This window comes from Ovis aries, chromosome 4 (genome assembly GCF_016772045.2).
Source record: "Ovis aries strain OAR_USU_Benz2616 breed Rambouillet chromosome 4, ARS-UI_Ramb_v3.0, whole genome shotgun sequence".
Classification (NCBI taxonomy): Eukaryota; Metazoa; Chordata; class Mammalia; order Artiodactyla; family Bovidae; genus Ovis; species Ovis aries.
The window spans coordinates 39131566-39155377 of NC_056057.1; the positions used below are offsets into that span (position 1 = coordinate 39131566).

Genomic DNA, 23812 nt, shown 5'->3' on the forward strand with positions numbered 1-23812 from the left:
ATTCCAGCTTGTGTTTCTTCCAGTCTAGCGTTTCTCATGATGTACTCTGCATATAAATTAAATAAGCAGGGTGACAATATACAGCCTTGATGTACTCCTTTTCATATTTGGAACCAGTCTGTTGTTCCATGTCCAGTTCTAACTGTTGCTTCCTGACCTGCATACAGATTTCTCAAGAGGCAGGTCAAGTGATCTGGTATTCCCATCTCTCTCAGAATTTTCCACAGTTTGTTGTGATCCACACAGTCAAAGGCTTTGGCATAGTCAATAAAGCAGGAATAGACAGGTTACCACAAATTTAATGACTTAAAACAACACACATTTAGTACTCAATGTTTTTGTAGTTCAAGAATCTCAAGCATGGCTTAACTAGGTCCCCTGATCAGGAACTCACATAGCTGCAAACTGTGTGTTGTCTGGGAAGGCAGTCATCATGATAATTCTGTTTAACATTCATCACCAGATATAGTTACAAAATTTTTTTCTTGTGATAAAAACTTTTAGGATCTACTCTCAGCAACTATCAAACATGTAAGCTAAAATAAAGAAAAAAAACTCTGTGTGAACGAAATGTCCATTTATGATGTGGAAGTCCTGAAAATTTTCTTGGTGAAAATTATTTTTGAAGCATTTCAGAAAGAGGAAATCCTATGCCATCTTAGTAAAAATACTTTATCAATTCATACATCATTTGAAAGATGTTGCTTAACAAACTCAAAATACCAGTGTCTTTTGATATATTGTTATTGTTGTTGTTGTTTAATTGCTCAGTCATGTCCAACTCTTTGCAACCCCATGAACTATATATAGCCTGCAAAGCTCCTCTGTCCATGGGATTTCCCAGGCAAGAATACTGGAGTGGGTTGCCATTTCCTTCTGCAGGGGTTCTTCCCAATCCAGGTATCAAACCTGGGTCTCTAAAGTGCATTCGTTACCACTGTGCCGCTCTTGACTTATGTCCATGACTTATCTTCCTTATTTCCTTCCCATGCCAATGGCCATTTCAGTCCTCTGGCAGGCCAACTTGGACCTATCTCATCCAGGATAGTCTAAGTGTGAATAGCATTTTATACATACTTTGAAGCCCATGCAACATTTTTACCTTAATATTATTCAAATTAGAAAAAGACAAGTGGTGAACTTTTGTTCATAGAAATGTGAAATACAATATTCACTTCAAATTCTTTATGAATCTTTACATATTTAAAAGTAGGGAAGAATATTTTATACAGTAATTCGCTGAATTTAAAATAAAGTTAATGGTTGAAGAGCTGAGTTTGTAATTTGCGTGTCCAGACTTACAGTTGGATTATATTTGGCATGAATGAATATGGTGTTTCCATTTTGAATTTTCTGGAAACAGTCAAGTATGGATTGCTAATAATGCAATTGATGAGCTTTGTTGTGTTTGTAGAAATGTTTTCTTATAATGAACAAAAGTAAGTAAAGTTAAAGAACAAATAGTGAAATATTCTTTAGGTCTTTGTTTTCCAATGTTAATGAATTAATATAGCATTTGATAAGATGCAAAGGAAATCATTATGTAATCATATGAAATCATTATGTAATCATATGTAATCATTATGAAATCATTAATGTAATTTGATTTTTCTAAATATTTTCTTGGATAATTTGTAACAGTAGGTACAACAGCCTTATGCAAGAGTATAATTAAGATGAACTATAAAAATAGATTTAATTGAACTATGCTTTGTGTATTTTTCATTATCCTTAGTACATCATTAGCCTTGATTATTTTTTGTTTTTGTTGTTCAGTCGCTGTCATGTCCAACTCTTTGTAACCCTGTGAACTGCAGCACACCAGGCTTCTCTGTCCATTATTATCTCCCTGAGTTGCAAACTCATGTCCATTGAGTCAGTGATGCCATCCAACCATCTTATCCTCTGTCACCCCCTTCTCTTTTTGCCCTCAATTTTTCCTGGCATCAGAGTATTTTCCGATGAGTCAGTTCTTCACATCAGGTGCCCAAAGTATAGGAGCTTCAGCTTCAGCATCTGTCTTCCAATGAGTATATTCATATTAATATAGATCATATATTTATATAGACAATCTTTCTTCTTCAGCCCAATTAATTATATGACTAAACTAAGCAGTATATCTATGTTCTGTAATAATTTTATTATGAATAATAAATTATTGATTTAAAGACTACTATTCATAAGATAGATGTTCATTGATGAAAATTTTCTTTTTCCTTGATGCTTAAATGTAGCACATGATAGTGAGGAAATGAAACAAGTATTGCTATTTTGCCCACAGTCAGTGCTGTAATTATAACATCATGATATTTTCATGTTATTTAACAATGGAAATGAAAACATTTTTATAATACCTTAAATATCAGAGCATTTAATATAACATATGGATAAACATATTAAAGTAAAATAGATTTAAACTGCAAATTTAGATTCAAATGTGAGGATGTGTCCTTAGTATGCTAATGTTTATTTTATGTACAGCTTAATTTTTTTATTTTTTCATTTCAATTTATTTAGGTATAATGGGCTTACAACATTATAAGATATTTAAGGTGTACATCATGGTGATTTATGAATACATTGTGTTGTGGTTGCTTATAGATTTCCCTTTAAGACTTCCTTAACCATGTTTATGCTTATATGTTATAAAATTACTGTAACTTTTGATGATCTCTTTTACTAAAGCTCCTATGTTCTTTACAGTAATTATTGGCCTCTCTTCTCTGCCATACTGTGAACTAAAGAGCAAAACCAGTATACTTTCATGCTTCTGAGGAAAAATTTTAGCAATGTTTCTAGATAGAATAGAAACAGAGAGGGAAATAAGTTTATGTTGTTAAAAATGTGTGAAAGTTAAAACCAATAGTATCACTTATCAAGGACCACTTAGATTTAAGCATTTCAGTTAAAAACTAATTTTGCCTCTTAGGCTTATCAAATTTTTTATTGACATTCTGCTTTTTAAATTTGAGCTAATGTGTTTTATTTTTATGGAAGTGTTTTTGTTTGTTCTGTCTATATTCATAAAATATCAAAGTATAACCATAGAAATGGTAAATAAAAATATCTAGATTTACATTCTTATAAATTATATAAATTGAATTCATACTCATGGCATCCAAATTAGGATACAAGCAACTACTGTAAAATAAACAAATGTTTTCCTTTAGGTCTTTTTATTTTCTAACTTGCTTTTCTTTCACAAACTTTTAATATTTCTATGTTACTTTATTGTATACATGAAAATCAGTAGCAGTCAACACAGCAGGATCAACAAGAAGAAAAGTCACTTTTGAAAATTTGCTATGTATTAGAAGTGGTTTCTATATACACTGAACCTTGAACAATATGCATTTGAACTTCATAGGTTCATTTAAATGGAGATTTTTTTCAATAGTAAATATATAATGCTACACAATCCACAGTTGGTTGAATCCAGGGATATGAAACTGAGACACAGAGAAACCTTGTATAGAAAGGGCTGAGTATAAGTTTATGAGGATTTTCAACTGCACAGAGTGTCAGCACCTCAACCCCCAGGTGGTGGAAGGGTCAACTGTCTATCAAATCTCATTTTTCACAGTATTTTCATGGCTATGTATTACTCCCATTTTATCAAAGACACTGGTTTGTAAAGTATATTTAGGAAGTGTCAAATTCATTAGCGTGAAACTGTATTTTACAAAATTAAATAATTATTGTGGATATAGTTATAAGTTCCTATTACAGATCCTTTACTACAAAATTTTAGAATGTACTCTGTCACTAAAAATCAAATGGCACTAAGAACCCAACTACTTATCTTTAAGACAATGTCATTTTTCAAAATGAAAACATAATCAGTTTTTTTAAGTAGTCACATATTAATTAATAGATTCTGAAATTCTACTTTTTAGCTATACCTTTACAAGGTATAACAATTCTGTTTGCAGTTTCTAAGCATATGGCTACACCATATTCTATATAGTACAGACTTATTTTTATGAACTGTATTTACATGGTAATTTTTTTCCATTTTTAATTTAAATATATTTTTAAAAATTTTACAGTGTTGTGTTGGTTTCTGCCATACAACAGTTTTAAGCTTAAAAAGAAATAAGAGCAGTGCCATGAGCACTTTACTACACCTTCTATGCTCTGCTATCATCTAGCATAAATATTGATATAAAACTTGGTCTTGAAAATATGCCTTTACACTAAAGAAATCTCATCAATCATCTTTTGGGATCCCAGACTGACCATGTTTTAAAATTGATATGGATATATTGACCACATTAGAAATATTCAGTATATGTATCCGTTTTATGAAATATTTAACAAGTGATGAATTGCAACTTGTGAGTGATTCAACCATGAAAAATAAAGCCAAGTCTTAGATTAAGAATCTGTTTTTATTTTTTTTTTTGGACAAATTCCATAGGAAAATCCTTTAAATATGACCAGCTATTTTTAAATTCTCATTTTGTAATTTCTAAAATGACTTAACACTATATATATCACACACATATATAAAGTAATTGAATAAATAGTGGCTAATAACTTTTCTTCATCTTCTGCTCTTTCTGAGTCTAATCTAATGTCTTATTGTAGAATCAGTCCTGGCGAATCTTTAAATGCTAATGTCTAAGAAATCAACTTTTGTTGAGACTGAAAGTCATGCCTAATACCTGCTCTATGTCATATAGTGACTGCTAGTCTTCACTGATCCAGTTATGTTCAATTTGGATCATCAATTAATCTCTAAGAACAGGAACACTGAGCCAAGAGGCTTGTGGCAGAAAAGCTCCACAAGCGGGGCCACAGAGAGCTAGTATTTTATTTATCTCTCACCCTTGGCCACCCTTTGTAAAAACATGCAGTTAATTTGTTTTGGTTTTGTTTTGAGGCTAAATCTTCAGAACACTTGGTCTGGTGTACTAGCAGGTCTCGGGATGAGAGTGGGGAGTGGGGCACTAGGGGAAACAAGGGAGAGTAGGAGGGGGGAAAGGAGAGGAAGGATGAAAGGGAGGGAGGAGGAAGGAAGAACAGGAAAGAGTAAATTCATTTGGAAGTATCATCTCACCTGGAAATAAACAGTATTTTACCAAAATACAGCCCTACTAGATAAATGAAGAAGCAGTCCATAATTCAGCTACTGCTTGTTGAATGTTTGAATTGTGTTGATGCTAGCTAGAGGGATTCTTTTTGAGGAGTTAAGTAGGAAAGTACAGGATTTGGAAGAGACCTGGCTTTTAATTTTAGAGATTTTGAAAGAGTTGGAAATGGTACTTCAATCACTGAATGAAATGTTTAATTAATTGTGTCTTCAATAAAGGAGAATTCTGCTTTCTTTTAGTGCTTTCATTTTAAAATCTTCTTGACATTTGTAACAAAAATATATGTGGAGCTGTATACACTAGCTGTTTTTTAGCTTACTCTTTTAAAATAAACTTAAAATGTCAACAGTTTATTTGATTCAATTAGATCTCTCATAATAATCATCACTTCTCAGCCTTTTGGCTAAAATCAAGTATAGTGTGTGGATTTCTCATAATAATCATTTTCCATCTTTCATCTGCATCGCTAATTATAGAGAAATCTATTCTGTTGAATAAGGAACAGTTTACCAAGTTGTTCATCAGTAAAGAATGCTTTTATTATCCTTGTATTAAGTGCCATATTAATGCACAAACAATATCAGTTAGTTTCTGAATTAAGGCTGAAATGTGAATAATAATTTGTAAGTTATGATCATATTTTCACTTTATCAGTTGCAGTCATTTATGTCTTCTCAGTTTATGATAGCCATTACTTCCTTTTTGTAAGTTAAATGTTCATCAATTTCATAAATGACTTTTTTGCTCTGAAATTATTTACACTGGGAACATCGTCATATAAAATTCTTACAACATATATGATCAAAATGGACAAAACTTTATTATATTATTGAATATGGCTGAAATAAAAAATAAAAATTATTTGTTAATGTCAGATTAATCATTATAGATCCTACCAAGATCTCAGATAATTCTTTGCTATCAACTACTATGAAATCATAATATTGTTCTTTTGGTTATCAGTGTCCAGTTCCAATATTCATTTGGGGTTAACTTCTACATATCAGAACCCATTTTTTCTGCACCTTATCACTTGTGATAACTGTTGTCTTTTCTTAACTTATTGCTAATAATTTGCTAACTTTTCAATACAGGTAACGGATTAGGAATTAGAATTGTGGGTGGTAAAGAAATCCCTGGATATAGCGGAGAAATTGGAGCCTATATTGCCAAGATTCTTCCTGGGGGAAGTGCCGAACAGACAGGGAAACTTGTGGAAGGTAAGAATAAGGATTTCAGAGTAAATTAAAATGAATGTGCTCATATTAAACGTATCTTAATTTGATCTGAAAGTTTTCTCTTCTTTTACTGTCTAGGAAAACCTCTCCTTGTGGTTAAAGGTGACATTGTGGTATAGTAAAGGAAGATATGTCCACCACTGTATTCATTTTATTTTCAATTGCATTGTCCTTTTGCCTTTTGCATTGTGGAGTATCTTGTTTAAGAAACAGTAATTAGTCAAGATTTTTTTACTGAGAGGGACAATATACTTTTAAAAAAATACTTTGATTAAAGGGACTAGTGATTCATAAACACCAAAAAAAATCATATTGAAATCAGTGCCATAAAAACATCAGATGATTTGGTACCTGCTAAAGTCAGGTCAACAAACTGTGGATGACCCACAGGCCAAATCCATCTGCTGCTTGCTTCTGTAAGCATTGTTTTATTGGAACACAGCAAGGATTGTTAATTTACATGTTGAACATGAGTATTTCCCACTGCACAAACAGTACTGCATTCACAGCAAACTATATGATTTGCAAAGCCTAAATATATTCTCTCTGACCCTTTAGAGAAAAAAAAAATTGTCAAATCCTATGTTAGGTACTATTCTATTCAACTTATTACATCATAAGTATTAAAATAATGAACTTTACAGGTGTATATACTGGGCCATAAAATGATCTTACTTTCAATGTCAGTAAAATGTTGCCTTGAGTCTCAAGATGATGTGGTCATTTACATTTTCAAAGATCCAACATAGGGATAGCTTACAAGATTTCCGTGATACTGTTTGTCTTGAATATTTTTATCGTAAAGCAATAGTCTTACAGTAAATCATTTTTTGTTTTTATCCTAAATTAGATGCTTATTTAGAAAGTGTTTAGCTGTCACTTCATAGTTTAATGTTGCCTGTTATTGTTTAAAACTTAATCATGTTAAAATTATTCACTGCCATGGTCTTAAATATACTGGAACCTACCAAAAAGTCCCTGGATATTCTGACAGACTATTAGAATAAACACAGACTTGAGGCAGTATTTATTTATCACAGTGTTCTGCTGAAGCCAGCTTGACCAACCCACTGCGAGAAGCTTTGCGCATCTCTTCCCAGCTTCCTTTTGAGTGTCATCATGTTGTTAGCTTGAATTGGCCATGATGAGGGTATTTAAACATGAAAATAGACAAATGCTATAAATCAGACCTTTCTGTTCGTTTAGTTGCTTGTTGATTTTCAGAAAGCTAGTTTGCCAGGATATTGCCAAATATACAACTGAAAGCATATTATTAAAAATATTCTAATTATATTCATACAACAGGAAAAATTGGGAGGGCTAGCTAAATGAAAGAGAAGACTATATGAATCAAAACATAACCATTATGAACAAACACTGGATCTGCTTGAATTTTCGATGACTATAATCCTGTCATGCCTAATACTACTCTCTTGGCATTACAGTCTATGTAAGATACAAAGATTGAGGCCCATTTGTAAGTATGGGCATGATATGTTACTTTCAGATAGCGTACTTCAGAAAGAAATGAATATGCTATTTTTCTTTTAGAATAAAATATGCAGCTTAGTAACTGTGCCTAATATAGTTTGACAAAGATACTTGGATAATTTAAAGATAAAACTTCATAACCTTCTTTGTCTTTACAACATGAAAATCACCAAATGCTACAAATCAGGATGATTTTTAAGCACAGTTTCAATGAAGTACTCTATGATGAAGTGACTCCTTTGTATTTGGTAGCTTATGTGGCTATTTTGAAATTCATGCACCTAAATTAAAAATAGATGTAATGCAAACTCATTCAAGAAAGAAGACTGAAATGAGCCTAAAATTACATTTGTGATTTTATAAACTCAGAGACTCCCATTAAAGTCCTCATCTTTTCCTGGAACTGAGAGTTTTGCAGGTTGTTTCATTTGTTTAAGTGGGAACTCATTAAAAGCTATGTGCATATGACTTGGGATTCCCTAGTGGCTCAGAAAAGAATCTGCCTGCAAGGCACGAGACCTGGGTTTGATCCCTGCGTCAGGAAGATCCCCTGTGACTTAATATTTTACTTTTATTAATTGTATTATATATTAATTCTCCTAAAGTTTTGCCAAGGTGCCAAGTCAGGCCTTTCTGAGTATAAATTATCGGATTAGAGTTCAATTTTTGCATAACTCATAACCATAATTTGCTACTTATGATTTCCAGATTTACTTTATTTTCTTATAAAATATTAATACAGTTCTTGGTAGTATTTCTATTAGATTCATGATGATATTGGATTGGCAAAAAAGTTTGTGTTTTTCCATTAGATGTTATGGGAAAACAAATGAACTTTCTGGCCAAACTAATATCTTAACTGTCAAAATAGATACTGTATTTGAAACATTAAATATTTTGAGGAGTGATTTTGACATATGAAGGGATTCCCTAGTGGCTCAGATGGTAAAGAATCTGCCTGCAATGTAGGAGAGTTGGCCTCAGTCAGGGTTGGGAAGATCCCCTGGAGAAGGGAATGGCTACCCCCTCCAGTATTCTTATCTGGAGAATTCCGTGGACATAGGAGCCCTAGCAGGCTATAGTCTATGGGGTCGCAAAGAGTCTGACATGACTGATGACTACACTTTCCCTTCTGACATAGGATAAGTCATTTACTTTCTCCTATCCAAAGCTATACCTGTGTTCTCTGCCACCAGGCTAAAATGATAAAGATTCAATGGTTTTTTTTTTTGTGTGTGTGTGTGTGTGTGTGTTTTTTTCAGTCACAAATGAACTGATTAGAAGGCTATCAGTTCAAGTTAGTATCTATAGACTTACTTTGTTGGACCAGTATATTTTCTGATGTTATTATGTGTGCAGGTGCTCAGTGCCATCTGATTCTTTATGACCCCATGGACTGCAGCCCACCAGCTAGAGTGGGTTGGCATTTCCCTCTCCAGGGAATTTTTCCAATCCAGGGATTCAACCTGCATCTCTTGCGTCTTCTGCACTGGCAGGCAAATTCTTTACTACCAGCACCACCTGGGATGCCCCTATAATTTGTTTTGTCTGCAATTATTGTTTCATTCATATGTGATATCCTTAGGGAACTGAGCCTCAAGCTGGAATAGATGATCAAAAAATTTCAGAGCAGTAGATTCATTGAAACAGTACTCTGATTTTCATGCCTGATATGAAATATTATAATAATACCAATTCTCTATCACTGGAGTTTTGGATTTTTTTATTTTAAAAATTGTGTTCATGAATGTTAATTTTTAAAAATTTATTTATTGAAAATATTGAATTTGGTTAACTTGCCACAGTTTGAAGTTAATTCTTTCCTAAGAATATTGTATGTGTATATGTGTGTGTGAGTATGTGTGCATAAATGGATGGAATGTTTTTTGTGTTTATGTAATTTAGTTTCTCCATTTTTATGATGAATTCCAGGTGGACATAGGAATTGATTTGATCTCTTCCTGATATGTCTTTCTTTTACATTCTGTATACAGAAGTATATAGACAGTCTTTATTACTCATAATTGTCTTCCAGTTGATTTAAAATGTGAATGACAATTGGTTGACTATAGAATTTTTAGACTGTACTTTTTACCACTCTAAAATACAAAGCTACTGTTCACAGTTTAACTGTCTACTGTTTTCTCTAAACTTGGTCATTTTTCCTATCATAAGTTTTTCAGACTTTTCATGGTTTGACATGTTAATGACACTCAGTGGCACGGACTCTGTGTTGATTTTTCAAATCTCCTCTACTTTATTCTCTGAACTTATACATTTAAAACATACTGATGGATGATGTAGATCTCTTAATGTTCATATTCTGAAAGTACCCACTTATGTAACTAAGTTATTAAATGGAAGAGAAAAAAGTAACCCTAGTATATTTTCTGAATCACTACTCTGTTTATTTCTTTGAAAAAAAGATTTTGATTCAACCTCATTTAAAAAATCTTTCTGAACAAGGTTGTCTATCATGTTAAATAATGTAAGAGAATTTTATAGAATCCTGAGAATTAGCAATAGTTTTATTGCAAAATACCTAGGCTATATTCAAGAAATTAGTTTTAAAACACTCCTAATATTACCTTGTATGCCTTAAAATGTAAAAAAAAAAAAAAGTGCAATAGAAAATATTCTTTTAATTTAAATTGTGGGAGGGGGGTTCATGTTTGGGAATGCATGTAGGAATTAAAGATTTTAAAATTTAAAAATTTAAAAAAATAAATTAAAAAAATAATAATAAAAAAAATAAATTTCCTGAACCAATATTTTAGTCTACAGTAGTTTTCTGAAAGAACTCAGGCAGTCAGATACTTGAAGGATCCTAATCATTCAAAATCTTAAAATTTATCTCCCAGAAACATTTAGTAAACATTCTTAACAACTACTAGACAAAGAATGATCTTTTTCTGCCTATTATCCTGTTTTTTCGCACATAAGTTCAGTCTATGTTCTGTTGAGAAAATGAAGACAAAAGATCTGGCAGATTAAATTACAAATCTAATTAAGTTTCTAGAGTGCCAGATTTGTTATTTGCTTTAAGATTAAAATGTTAACAGTTTTAGATCAACAATGTTGGAGCCGTGAAATGCTCACCAGTATTGGGTTTTAGATAGTGTGTAGTTTTCTAATTTTGGAATTTTTTTTTTAATTGGAGGATAAATGCTTTACAATATGCTGGTTTCTGCAGTAAAACTATGAGAATGAGTCATAATTCAGGCACACCCAGGCACACACACACACACACACACATTTATCCCCTCCCTGTTGAGCTGCCCTCCTTGGTCCTTCCTACCCCTCTCCCCCTCCTTCCTCACCCCTCCAGGCTATCACAAGACACTAAGCTGGGCTCCACATGTTATATAGCAGCTTCCCACTAGTTATCTGTTTTACATACAATAGAGTATATATGTCAATGCCACTTTCTCTGTTTCTCTACCCTCTCCTTTCCCTGGGCTTCCCTTGTGGCTCAGCTGGTAAAGAATCCACCTGCAATGCTGCAAACCTGGGTTCAATCCCTGGGTTGGGAAGATCCCCTGGAGAAGGGAAAGGCTACCTGCTGTGTCCACAAGTTCGTTCTCTTCATCTGCATCTCCATTCTTTCCCTGCATATAGGTTCATGATATTGTTTCTTTTTTTAATTAATTTGAGCACTTAAAAGTATACTAAATATATGGGCTTTGAAAGTATATTTATAACTTGCCACTTCCATTTTATATCTCTGTCCTTAGGCAAGTGATTATAAACCTTTTGTATATTAAATAACAGCACAAAGTTCCATATAATCAACACTATAATTAACAGCCTCAAAGAATTAGAGGCTTCTTCAGTAATAAACTTTCTTTTCTGCAGGCTATTTTACCTATTGAAACCTACATATCATTGCAGTTTTAGGAAGTTTTGAACTCATGCCATGATTTAAAAATAACATTTTCTTTAAAAATAACTCTTAGAGAATAGCAAGGAAAAATAAGAAAGCCTTCTTAAGTGAACAATGCAAAAAGTAGAGGGAAACGATAGAATGGGAAAGCCTAGAGATCTCTTCAAGAAAATTGGAGATACCAAGGGAACATTTCATGCAAAGATGAGCACAATAAAGGATAGACATGGCAAGGACCTAGCAGAAACAAAAGAGATTAAGAGAGGTAGCAATAACACACAGAACTATACCAAAAAGTTCTTAATGACCCAGATAACTGTGATGGTGTGGTCACTCACCTAGAGCCAGACATCTGGAGTGTGAAGTCAAGTGGGCCTTAGGAAGCATCACTACGAATAAAGCTAGCAGAGGTAATGGAATTCCAGTTGAGCTACTTCATATCCTGAAAGATGATGCTGTTAATGTGCTACACTCAATATGCCAGTAAATTTGGAAAACTCAGCAATAGCCGCAGGACTTTAAAAGTTCAGTTTTCATTCCAATCCCAAGGAAAGGCAATGCCAAAGAATGTTCAAACTACCATGCAATTGGACTTATTCCATATGCTAGCAAAGTAATGCTCAAACTCTTTCAAGCTAGGCTTTGCTTCAATAGTACATGAACTAAGAACTTCCAGATGTACAAGCTGGATTTAGAAAAGGCAGAGGAACCAGAGATCAACTTGCATTATCTGCTGGATCATAGGAAAAACAAGAAAATTCCAAAAAATGTCTACTTTTGCTATATTAACTATGCTAAAGCCTTTGACTGTGTAGATAACAACAAACTGTGGAAAATTCTAAAAGAGATGGGAATACCAGACCACCTTACCTGCCTCTTAAGAAACCTGTATGCAGGTCAAGCAACAGTTAGAACCAGACATGTAACAATGGACTGATTCCAGATTGGGAAAGGAGTACATCAAGGCTGTATATTGTCACACTGCTTGTTTGACTTCTGTGCAGAATACATCATGTTCCAGATTGGGAAAGGAGTACATCAAGGCTGCATATTGTCACACTACTTGTTTGACTTCTGTGCAGAATGCAAGACTCACAAGCTGGAATCAAGCTTGGGAGAAATGCCATCAACCTCAGATAATCAGATGATACTACTCTAATGACAGAAAGCAAAGAGGAACTAAAGAGCCTCTTGATGAGGGTGAAAGAGGAGACTGAAAAAGCTGGCTTAAAACTCAGTGTTTAAAAAACTAAAATCATGATTCCTATAACATCATGGCAAATAGATGGGAAAACAGTGGGAACAGTGACAGATTTAATTTTCTTGGGCTCCAGAATCACTACAGATTGTGACTACAACCACTAAATTAAAAGACACTTGCTCCTTGGACAAAACGCTATGACAAACATAGCGTATTAAAAAAGCAGAGACATCACTTTGCTGACAAAGGTCCAGATAGTCAAAGCTATGGTTTTTCCAGTGGTCACGTACGGATGTGAGAGTTGGACGTAAAGAAGGTAGAGCACCGAAGAATTAATGCTTTCTAACTGTGGTGCTGGAGAACACTATTGATAGTCCCTTGGACAGCAAGGAAATCAGACCAGTCAATCGTAAAGGAAATCAACCATGAATATTCATTGGGTGGAATGATACTGAAGCTAAAGCCCTAATAATTTGGCCTTCTGATGCAAAATGCCAACTGATTGGAAAAGAACCTGATGCAGAGAAAGACTGAGGGTGAAAGGAGAAGGGGCAACAGAGGATGAGATAGTTGGATGACATCACCAACTCAATGGACGTGAGCTGGAGCAAACTCCAGGAGATGGTGAAGGACAGGGAAACCTGATGTGCTGCTGGTCATAGGGTCACAAAGAGTCAGACATGAATTAGCAACTGAACAATAAAAACAACTTTATGTCTTCACAGATCAAAGTTCCAACCATCTCCAAATATGAGGAGTCTATAACACAATTGTCAGTATTTTATGAACAGGCACAGACTATGTTCATTTTTTATCTGATAAAGACCAAGTTCAGTTCTTTGTGTTCAATACCATTTGTGCCTCTTATCTCTTTTGTCCTTTGACATGGAGTTCTTTTTCCTTCATAACCAGTGCTCAACACAGGTGCCTCATAAAATATTTCAAGCAATATATGTAGAAATGAGTAATGAAGAATTCCTTTTTAATTACAAAATTTATGTGTAGCAAAAAAGAAAAAAAGATATTGAGTGGGCCAAAATGTTCATCCAGGTTTTTCCATAAGATGTTACAGAAAATGAACATTTTGACCAACCCAGTGCGTGTAGTTAAACTCTTACTACTGGTAAAGAATCATGTACATTTAGAATAGCATCTATATTTGTTAACACAACTTTTGATTATCTTTTATTTAAGAAAGGAAGTTCAAAATAGATGTCTTTTATTTAAGAAGGGAAGTTCAAAATAGATAGTTTCCTCTGGGCACATGTTCTTATAACCGTGGACTTAGGTGCTCATAAATTTATATATGTTTGCTCTCTTTTTTTTTTTCTCTTAGTTTTTCTTTGCTCTGAATTTAAATCCAGGTCCCTGGAGTGGGAGTGGGTAATTGGATGGTTCCTGATGGAGAAAAACCTCTCCCAATCTGGAAAATACAGCACCCTTTCTCTCTGGTGGGCTTTTCTCCAGTCCAGAATCTCCCAATTATCATGTTGGCCCTCTGAGGGAGAGAGGGTAAAGGGCACAAAACAGATGAGTTTAAAATTCGAAGTTAAAATCTTAACTCAAAATAACAAGTCCTACGTGGAAGTGTTTGCTGCCTGACACATCTGTTTCTGATTTATTTGCACTTAAATGGTGAGCTTTCAATCCTGGAAAATTTTACTGAAGCAACTCAATGGTTGCATTTCTCTCTTACATGGTGAAAACAGAAAGTTAGAGTTTGATGTTTACTAATTCATTGAAAATGGATGTGATTTTCCTTAGTCTGAGCCTCCTCCACAATCAGGAAAATTGCTTTAGTAGATTTGCCTTTTAAGATTCCTCATGTAGTGGGGTGCACAGCTCAACATCCCATAGCTTCTGTCTGTCTTTCCTCATGGGAAAGGGGTAGGGGAGCTTCTTCACATTCTGGTTTGATGTATGCAATATAACACTTAATTGGGTACCAGCCTGCAATTTTTGTTGCAAATGTTTGAGCACACAAAAAAAGCTATAGAGAGTAGTATGGTAAACACCCATGTATTCATCAGACTGTTTTAAGTCTCAATGTTTTGCCTATTTGCTTCATATTTTTAGGAGCAATAAGTATCCATAAATCAATGAAAGCCTCCTGTAGTCATCTCTCCTTTTCTAAACCTCTTACTAACCCAAAATATATCACCAGACAGTATGAGAATACCCTTCACTTGCTTTAATTTATTTGTATGTATGCATTCATAAAGTGTATAAAGATTCATTTTGCTTGTTTATGAAATTTTTATAGAAATGATAGCTTACTGTACATGAATTTTTGCCACATTTTTTAGTCCCAGCATTTATGAGATTTATATAAAGTGGTATGTGTAGCTGTAGTTGTTTATTTTAACTGCAGGGCAGAATTTTTAAGGAAAGAAAAATTCATTTTTATTATTTTTAAAAAGAATTTTATTGGGTGTAGTTAATTTACAATGTTGTGTTCATTTCAGGTATACAACAAAGTGAATCTCTTATACATTATCTACTCTTTTTTAGATTCTTTTCATATAAAGGTCATTACAGAGTACTGAGTAGAGTTCCCTGTGCTACACAGTAGGTCCTTATTAGTTACATATGTTATATATATAGCAGTATGTATGTGTCAGTCCCAATCTTCCAGTTTATTCACCCCCGCCCCACCCTCTGATAGCCATAAGTTTATTATCTACATCAGTAAGTCTATTTCTGTTTTGTAGATAACTTCATTTGTAGTACAGGGCAGAATTCTTGCTTACAATATGGCTCAACAATGTTTAGATATTCTCTGGTTATTTATATTACATATGAGGTTTTGATTTTTTGTATATATTTCAAACAGTGCTGTAATTGATTTTCTGAAATGCTTTCCTTTTCCTTTTGTACCTATGCAGAAGTTTCTTCTACAGGTTCATTTTCTGGGTGATAATAACTCATACTGATAAATAATGTAAGAGAATATTACGTGATTTCTTCAACTGTAGTTGATTTTTCCAAATTGTTCTCCAAAGCGTCATACCATTTTTACATTCATCTTTAGTAAATTAGGGTTCTTATTCCTTTATATTCTTGTTCCTCTTACTCTGAATTTTCTTTTTCAAATATAATATAAAATGATAGCCCATTGTGTTCTTCATTTGCTTGCCTTCAGTAATATTGAATGTGATAGTATTTTATTAATCTTATTAGCTTTTGGGTTTTCCTCATCTGTGATTTGCTTGTTTCTTTGGCTTATTCTTTATTGAATTGTTTGTGTATTTTTAATTGAATTTCAGAGAATCTTTATATATTCTGGTTATAAACATTTGTCAAATAGGTAGCTGAGTGTGTGGCTTGTTTCTTTTGTTTCTTTAGTGTCTGTCTTCTTTTTAAGTTGAAACTGAAACGTAGTCGGCTTATCATTTTGTTTCTCTTTAGTAATATAAACATTCTGTATTATTTGGGAAATTCTCCTTGCTTCGAAGTCCTCAAATATTAGCCTGTATTTTTTTCTAAAACTTTTAAAATCTCACTTTATATATAATGCCCTTATAGATGTAGAGTTCAATTGTTTTTAATCTATGTGTGGTCTGTGAAATTTTAGTTTTCTCCCCCATCAGCATGGATAATCAGTTGTCTGTGCACAATTTATTAAATAATGTAGCATTGTTCCACTGATCTACAATACCCCATCTGTCGTATATTGATTTTTTTATACATGTGTGGGTCTTTTATAAGATCTTTGTTCTGTGAGATATTAGTCTCTTTGTCTATCCCTACATCAGTGTCACAGTGTTTTAATTATGATGCCTTTATTTTAAGTCCTGACATATGGTAGGTAATCTACCATATTGCTATTTAAAATCGACTTGGGACAGTTCTTGAACTTTGATCTTGCATATACATTCTAGAACTGGCTTGTTAGTTTCCAGGATGATCTCTGTTGAAATTTGACAGTAATTATATTGAAGGTATAAATTAATGTAGAAAAAAATTTTATCCTGAGTCTTATGTATATGAATTTTCCACGGGTTCTCAATGTGGGACCTTTGCTCTTCTTAGAGATTTAATCATTGTGTTTTGAATCTACAATAAATTAAGTTAGGACATTTAAAGGAATTACTATATAGCAATTGTTAAACTTATTGAAAAGTTGTATCATATTATATTAACCTATTACAATATTGTGTCTCCAGAAAAAGAGTAAAAAATACAAATAAAAATTTGTTTAGGAAGTATAATGGGATAGACCTAATCCTTTATATGCATGTTGTTGGTTCTGAGTTTTATTTAATCACTGGACTTCTGATCTTATTCTCCAGATGATTTTTCCCATAGTATCGTGTATTATAACATCATAATTGTGAAATATATTACCTGTGTAATACTTTTCATATTTCAACAGTTTTCATAAGAGAACAGTAAATCTATGAGAACTGAACATCTTTTAGCCATTGAACCAAAAGCAGTTATTTGTTTATATTGATAGATTGTCCAACTAAAAATTAATTGAAGTATTTTGAAGCTAAATTGTATCTTTATTATTGATAATAAAATCATATTCATTTGGCGAATGCTGTTTGAAGTTAAGATAGGAATATATGTTAAGTAGGAAGATAGTGTTAAGTTCTAAATGTAGCTTCAAGAAACTTCTTAATGAATCAGTAGAGATATAGACTAGGAGAGCAAAAATTTAAAGCCAATAATATTCAATGTTTGCTTATGGATTTAACCAGAGATATATGGAAAATTAGCTTCTGCAGGCCACTAGGCCTGTAAAGAAATGAGTTTATCTCAGTTTGTTCATATGCTATTCTGTGAGGAAATGTACCTGTGGCATAAATTCTAATTCATGGATATTTCCAAATTCCCAGTTTCTAGTTGTCTCAGTGAAGGGGATTTGATTCATCTGGCTATCTCCTTTTAAAGGTGAATCGGCGTGGTTTTCTGGCAAAAAAAAAAAAAAATGTTGTTGGGTGTATGTTTGAGAATTAGTAATTGGAATGGAGATGATGTTAGCTGTTTTTGGCATGTGGTTTTGATTTTAGAAGTTGGCCTCTGGAATTCCCTGTACTGAAGAAGTCTATGGTAGGAGAACTTATTTCAGTAGAGGACGCACTCCTGTGTGACTAAAAGGAGAATGCGCCAAGGCAAGAAAGTCTCTATTTCTGCTTATGCTTTTTTGGCGTATGTTACAGATGGCATGGCAGTGATCAAGGTTGGAGAACAAGAGACACACCACACAGATGAGTGAGCTTCCTTGTACTTGTTCCAGGGGGATTACCAGGTACGGATTGGTCATTAGCATGAGACTTCTCAGAATTCCTACAAGATAGTGTGTCAGGTACACACGGCACAAGATCACATTTCTTGTTGATTCAAAGGTTTTTCTCAAAAAAATTTTAAAATTAGGAAACTATCTTCTGGGAAGAACAAACATAAATTGTGGATACCTGGATGGGTAGGTTATAATATAGTATTTTTCAGATGCAGTGATATCATACTTACATAATAATGATTAGCTCTATTGACTAGATAAAGAAAGGCATTTCTCTTCTTTATCCATTTATTTGGAAATTAATCAGAAGGAATTGTGTTTGAGTCAATACTTCTGATACGGACAACAAGAAAATGAAATAATTGCTCCTTTTCATATTTTTTGGTATGTACAATACTCTATATCCTAATTTGGTTGATTTATCAATAAGAGTGGTATGCCTTGAAATACATATGTATGTTCAAGTGACACTGTTTAACCATGAACAATTGTCTCTGTTCTTAAATTTCTGGATTTGTCTAATCAGTATATCATAATTGGTTACATTCTCTGTATGTTTGAACTTGGAGTGGTTATTTTGGAAGTAAGGATGCTGAACTCTGCTTAATACCTATACCACATCTTCAGACAGCCAATGCTTTAACATCTTCATTACATAAAGAGAATGTTTTTAGAGCCAAAGACATCAGGATTTAGATTGAGCTCTAGCACTTACTGCCTGGAAAATTTGTTTAACTTTTAATACCTTGGTATTCTCAGTTGGGAAATTGGCATAACAATAGTGTCTATCATATTGTTATCAGCAAAATATAATGTATCAGAAACATTTAATATAGTGTTTGTCACAGTTTCACAGAAGTAGTGGTACTTATTTTGAAAATCTTTGATGGTAAGAGGAGCCTGTGCTATTAAACTTGAACTCGATCCCCTTTCTCTGTATGTGCATAGATAATTGACCATATTCAGGTCTGAGCTCTGAACTGCAAGGATTTAGGATACTCCTAATAGACAAAGCACAGACTTGAAGTCAGAACACTGAATTAATACCATCTTCATGTTGCTAGGCAAGTTGCTTATGTTCTTTGAATCTCCTTTTATCTCATCTGTATGGGTTGATATTTCAACTAGGAGGCTTCACGACCTAACTCTAAATAACTAGTCTAGCTGAAGAAGCTGTTTTGTTGAAGGCAGACAAAAATCTTTTCATAGATGACAGTTAATCATACAAAGTTCAGGCTTCCTATAAGAGGGAGCATTGAGCTGCTAGAGGTATCTGCCATAATGGAAAATCACTTTAGGTATCCAGTGTGAATAATTTTTTAAAAATTTAATGCCTGAAGTGATTAAGTCATGTCTCATGTAAATATCGGAGAAGGTAGTGACAACCCACTCCAGTACCCTTGCCTGGAAAATCCCATGGACAAAGGAGCCTGGTAGGCTGGTCACGAAGAGTCGGACACGACTGAGTGACTTCACTTTCACTTTTAACTTTCTTGCATTGGAGAAGGAAATGGCAACCCACTCCAGTGTTCTTGCCTGGAGAATCCCAGGGACAGTGGAGCCTGGTGGGCTGCTGTCTATGGGATTGCACAGAGTTGGACACGACTGAAGCGACAGCAGCAGCAGCATGTATATATATTAATCCCTGGGTTGGAAAGATCCCCTGGAGAAGAAAATGGCAACCCACTCCAGTACTCTTGCCTGGAAAATTTCATGGGCTGAGAGGTTCCTCAGAGCTTGGTAGGCTACAGTCCATGGGGTCGCAAAGAGTCGGACACGACTGAGAGACTTGCTTTTATTCCCTAGTCTTTACTAGATCCCATTACTGTCAGATCAGAGAAGGCAATGGCACCCCACTCCAGTACTCTTGCCTGGAAAATTCCATGGACAGAGGAGCCCGGTGGGCTGCATTCCATGGGGTCGCTAAGAGTCGGACACAACTGAGCAACTTCACTTTCACTTTTCACTTTCATGCACTGGAGAAGGAAATGGCAACCCACTCCAGTGTTCTTGCCTGGAGAATCCCAGGGAAGGGGGAGCCTGGTGGGCTGCCGTCTCTGGGGTCACACAGAGTTGGACACGGCTGAAGCGACTTAATAGTAACAGTAACAATTACTGTCAGATATGGTGCTTGAGTTTTCTAAGTTCTAGCATATATGTATATGTGTGTATAAATTTAATATATAATTATGTGTGTGTGTTTTAAATATATGCTCTGCAGAGCAACCTCTCTTGGTCCTATGAGATGTAAATGAAGAAAATATAGACCATACATTTTAGTAGGTGAGCCTGAAAGCAACAAACCTATTCATAAGTATCACATAATAAGTGGTAATAAGTTCTGAGGAGAAAAAGATAACCAGGAGGGTGCATACACCATAGGGTGGGGTTGCAGTTTCAGATGGAATGGTCAGGGAAGTGTTCACTAAGAAGGCAAAACTGAGGAAAGCCCCCAAGGAGAGGAAGGAGTCAGCTTACAGTTATTGGTCTTATGGGCAGAGGAAAGAAAAGGGAAAAGGCTCAGAGCAAGAGCTTACCTGGTATGTGCCAGGAACGGTAAGACCACATTGAGCTCAGCATGGCTGGCACAGGGTGAGGATGTGAGAGAAGAGAGCAGGAGTCGTGGGCAGGAAAGTAATGGTGGTAACAGAGCAACAGAAGCAGCAGGGGTAGACTCTTGTAGGTCAGTGTAAGGACTTCAGCTTCTATTAATGTCAAATGAGAAGGCACTGGGCCGACACAAGCTGAATGACGTTTAAATAAAATCATTCTGACTGCTATAAGGATAATAGTTTGAAGGAGTAAAGACTAGGAAAGAGAGCAGTTAAGAAGCTACAGAAATAATCCAGGCATGAAGCGTGGCTGTTCAGACCAAAGATGGGAACAGAGGATTTGGGGATAAATGATGCTATATCATGTATCCATAAATACTAATACAACATGTATATTAAATTTCAACTCAGTGAAAATGACCTCAATATATTTATTCATTTGTTCCTATACATAGTATTCAAATTTCACAAGCCTAAAGGTAATATAAGCCAAAGGTTTTTTTTTAAGTTTTTTAAAAAATTTAAATCCCTACATAATGTAAGAAACCTACAGAGCATTTAACATTCAAGTCTTAATCTTATTTTAATTAATATAATAAGTATACATTCTTTAATAGACATCATACAACTGTAAATGTTTATTTGTGTAGTTCTACAGGTGGCATTTCAAATGTTTTTTAGTCCTATCACTTTCGAATTGTATCTCACTAAGCACAGTTTTCAATGTTTATGATAAAAACTCATTCTGTAATGCATTTTTATATATGAACATTATGTGTCTGTCAATATCTACTTAGGTGTTGGAGAGGAACAAAAATGAATAAAATCTCTCTGTCTTTTATTGAACTTAAATAGTTTATATTAATGAATTGTAAAAAATGGATTTAAATACTATACTTGAATAACTGATTCTCAGCAATTCCATGTTTTCCTCATGAAAGTATTTTCTGATGATTATGTTAAATGTAAAAATGTATAGTCTTATCTTCTGCTGCAATTTTGAATTCATATCTTCTTCAGCAGTCTCCCCATTTCCAGTCTGTCTCTTCCTTCTTTCATTCATTCAGTAAACCTATGTACAGATGTAGAAATTCACAGGACAGCAGCGGAGACAGTTACACGGATGCATAATGTAAAATAAAGTGTTTTGAGTGTAGCAGTAGAAATATGTACAAGAGAAAACATGAAAGAGACTGACATTAACATCCAAACTGCAGACAGTTATTGAAATGAGAATTTTATTAAGGCAAATTTTTCTCATGTCTTCTATTAGCCTGAGTTTAATGTAATTTACCAGGCCTTTCATAACTTATGCCAATCCATTAAAATTTATTTTTATACATCACCTCTCTCATTTCTCAGCTTAAGACTGGAGCTGTAATCTTGTTTACTTTTATGAGCATGTGTTCATGATGCCCCTACTTCTAAGTAGGAGAAATCATGTTAGAAATCATGATTAATGGTATGACCCAGCATCTCTCTAGTCCTGTCTTTGACACATACAGTACTTTTATCATAAATAAGTACATTTATTCATATTGATTATGCACATAAATCAATGGTTATTAGCTATAAAAATAGCCAACATGTTATAAGTAGATATTCTGTATGTTTTAAACAAAAATGGTACTAATATTCTTGGGCTTAGATGAAGAATCAGGAGTCTTGCCTTTTGAACTACTGCTGCTGCTGCTAAGTTGCTCCAGTCGTGTCTGACCCTATGTGACCCCATAGACAGCAGCCCACCAGGCTCCGCTGTCCCTGGGATTCTCCAGGCAAGAACACTGGAGTGGGTTGCCATTTCCTTCTCCAATGCATGAAAGTGAAAAGTGAAAGTGAAGTCACTCAGTCCATGGAATTTTCCAGGCAAGAGTGCTGGAGTGGGATGCCATCGCCTTCTCCGTTTGAACAACTACTCAATGTAATTTCTAAAGATCTGTAAAAATAGGGGTAGTTACATTTATCCTACGTATTTTACTGAATAGCTGTAAAGTTTAAATGAGGATAAGTGGTCAAAATAACTTAAAAAAAAAATCCTGTGTTGGTGTGATTAAGTGAAATAGGTCTAATTTTATTCTTTTTAATCAAAAAAGACTTCTTTATTCCTTTTAAACAAAAAAGTTTTATTTAACTTATCTAAAATATATTGCCATTAAATTTATCTAAAATATATTACCACTATCATATTTGCTTCTGACTTAGGGGAAGTAACTTCGCTATGTGAATTTTAAAGAGCTAGAGGGAAATAATTGAGTTTTGTTATCTATCATTTGGCAGATACTGCTGTTAAAGTGTTGTCTTCTTAGACAACTTTGGTTCATTAGTGGAAAATTCAATTATTGAAATACGTTTTATATACTAATTATATATATTAAAGTTACATTCTGTTTACTAAAAGTGATTGAGAGCTTTTTGAATAAAATTCTACCATTGAATGTTATGTATTTAACATCCATCAAGCCAAAGTGAATTATTTGCTAACTCTTCTTCATGATGTAAATAATAAAATATTGGCATTTCTTATGAAGTAACACATAATTCATTTTCTTTTTTTAAAGTTTCTCTCAGGGTAATAAAATTGTTATTATTGTTTGAAATGACTCCTCTGTTTTATTTCTATCCTTTAACTCTTTAAATAATGAAAGAACTTATGTAATTTAAAGTTCACTTTTTAGGTTTTGATTATCTCATTCATAATAATTATATAGTATCTTTGGCTCAAAATAAGCAAAATATGAAATCAACATTTGTATGCACAAAAATTGATCATGTGATAATATTTCTAGTGATGAGTACTTAGGTTATGATTTTTTTAATTCCTTCTGTTTAAAAAAAAGTATTTTTTTATACTCTATAATAAGTATATTGGAATCTCTTTTGCTCTTAAATTTTGGCTAGGGGATTTCATTTTCTAACTTTAATTTTCAAAATATAATTTTCTTTCTGTCTGATTTTGCACATGATTTAAAGTTATAACTTAGAAATCAAAGTTCTGCATATTTTATCTATCAATGTTATGAAATAGAATTTGTATCTAATACATATATGTATTCTTGGTGGAAATGATTTTTTTGCCACTGGTTTAAATATTTCTTGTGTTTAT

The 23812-nt window shown here is 33.8% G+C and overlaps 1 protein-coding gene across 9 annotated transcripts in view; it reads left to right on the forward strand.

Moving 5' to 3' along the window:
• The window catches only part of PCLO (piccolo presynaptic cytomatrix protein), a 377965-nt gene that overhangs the window by 261066 nt on the left and 93087 nt on the right, over nt 1-23812 (forward strand). For 8 of the 9 annotated variants that reach the window (XM_060414989.1, XM_060414990.1, XM_060414992.1 and 5 more), the window contains exon 10: nt 6191-6316. In XM_060414989.1, coding sequence (XP_060270972.1) covers nt 6191-6316 — 126 coding nt within the window. Of the gene's footprint in view, nt 1-6190; nt 6317-18077; nt 18167-23812 lie in introns of all 9 variants that reach the window. The other variant, XM_060414996.1, reaches the window with a different exon arrangement.